Source organism: Hordeum vulgare, chromosome 3H (genome assembly GCF_904849725.1).
Source record: "Hordeum vulgare subsp. vulgare chromosome 3H, MorexV3_pseudomolecules_assembly, whole genome shotgun sequence".
Lineage (NCBI taxonomy): Eukaryota > Viridiplantae > Streptophyta > Magnoliopsida > Poales > Poaceae > Hordeum > Hordeum vulgare.
Window position 1 is genome coordinate 541,560,763 of NC_058520.1, and position 1,858 is coordinate 541,562,620.

Sequence of the window (1,858 nt, forward strand, 5' to 3'; positions counted from 1 at the left end):
GCCCACCATCGATGATCGGGTTGTCGTTGCTAGGGGTTTCCCACAGGTCAGTGACACCGCCAACCACCTACGATCGCGCCCCGCTGAGATAGATGTCACATAAGTCAGTTCATACGCCCACCACCAACGACCGTGCTGTCGCTGCCAGGGGTGGGGTGTCCCACGCGTGAGTAACCACGCCAAGTAACGGTCAAAGGCTTTGACCCAACGGCAAACCCCCGTTTGGGCTTTTGTGAGGATAGGCCGCTCGGTGGAGGGTGGAAATTAGGACGGCCAAAGAGCATGTGCAAAACTGGGTCGAACTAAGCAAGGAGGGACCCAGAAATAAAAATTCTACAACGATCTTTTTACCCAATTTCACCAGGTAAAAATACTAACATTTCCATACTCCATACGACGTGTCATTAAAAAAAAGGTAAGGTAACATCACTAACATCTAATTCCAACACAAGAATCACACTTCCGGTAACAAATTCGAGATATGAACACACAAATACATAACCACAAATTTGAAAATACCAAAGAACATCGTACTTACAAAGATACCCACACCACATAACCACACTGCTCGGGTGAATATATTAGCGAGAATCACACGTCGCTCTTGATGACGGAGCTGTAGCCCGTACGGTCGTCATAGAACTTGGACCATAGCATGACACCACCGTACCTTGGAGAGCCCTTGACGAGGGGAAGCACACGTGAGGTGAGCTCTCCGGCAGGGACGAACCCCGTACCCGCCGCATCCTTGGAGGCCGGTAGCCCCAGGAAGATCTTCCCGGCCGGCACTGACTCCCACTTCTTCCATGCGTCCATGAATGCTCCGCGTCCCGCGCTGAACTGGCATTCCTCGTTGTTGTAGAACTGCACCCACACAAAGTCAAACAGTCCCGTGCTGATCGCACCGCCGTCCCATTCATCTGGGAATGGGCACTGCGGTGCCGCGCTCAGCAACACGGTCTTGCCTCCGTTCTTTCCTAAGTTCTTCAGATCCGTGGCGAGATCGTTCCAGAACTTAGCGCTGCCAAGCTCGATATCGAAGTCGATGCCGTCAAGCACGATGTCACCAAGGGGGCCGGACGAGGACGCGCCGCCCAGGTAGTTGTTCCAAAGATACATGGCAACCTGCCGTGCATCGCCAGGAGACGAGAGACCGTAACTACCGTCGCCGCCGCCGATGGAGAGCAGGACTTTCACGCCGCGGCTCTGGCACTCTTTGATGTCCTTGCTCTGGCTTCTGCAGCCACCTGACGAAGGGTCGCAGTGGCTGGCTAGGTTCAGCTGCGGCGTCTGCCCCTTACCGAATTTTGGAAGAAAAGCTAGGATGACGAACTCGTAGTTCCCGGAAGCGCACGTCTCGGCTAGCGACGCCTCGCCGTCATTCTGGCCCCAGTACACGGCGATGCTGCCGGCGTGGCACGTGGCAAGGAGTGCTACAAAGAGGGTCGCAGTGAGCTGGAAGGGAGTGAAGGAACGGCTCGCCATTGCTGGAATCAATCGGCCCGTGCGTGTGCAAGTAGCGTAGCCTAGTACAGGAAACGGTGGAGACTAGTGAGGAAACGTGCTGCGTGTTTTGAGTTGTAATGGCTATTGCGTTGCCTATGGATTTTATAGTGGTTTTGGAACCGCCAGTGATGCTTTTTTACTCGCTTTCGTGCCGGCCATTTCACGTCCGCTTCTGCGTCTGAATGGTTACGGTTATTAAGAAAAGGTGAGAGTAGAAAATTTCCCGTTTGCGGTGGATTGTGTTCTTGCTTAATTTACTCGGACGGATTAGTGAAACGGACTGCTTTAGATCGCAAACGTTGCACCGTATTTGACCGAAACTCCTCTGTTTCCTGTCCCGGCAGAGTGACGG

The 1,858-nt window shown here is 53.5% G+C and overlaps 1 protein-coding gene across 1 annotated transcript; it reads right to left on the reverse strand.

The window, feature by feature from the left end:
- Positions 1-591: 591 nt before the first annotated feature.
- Positions 592-1,485, reverse strand: LOC123440505 (acidic endochitinase-like). The gene has a single exon (XM_045117069.1). It carries the CDS (start codon positions 1,483-1,485, stop codon positions 592-594), a length of 894 nt encoding a protein of 297 aa, XP_044973004.1.
- Between the last annotated feature and the right edge of the window lie 373 nt (positions 1,486-1,858).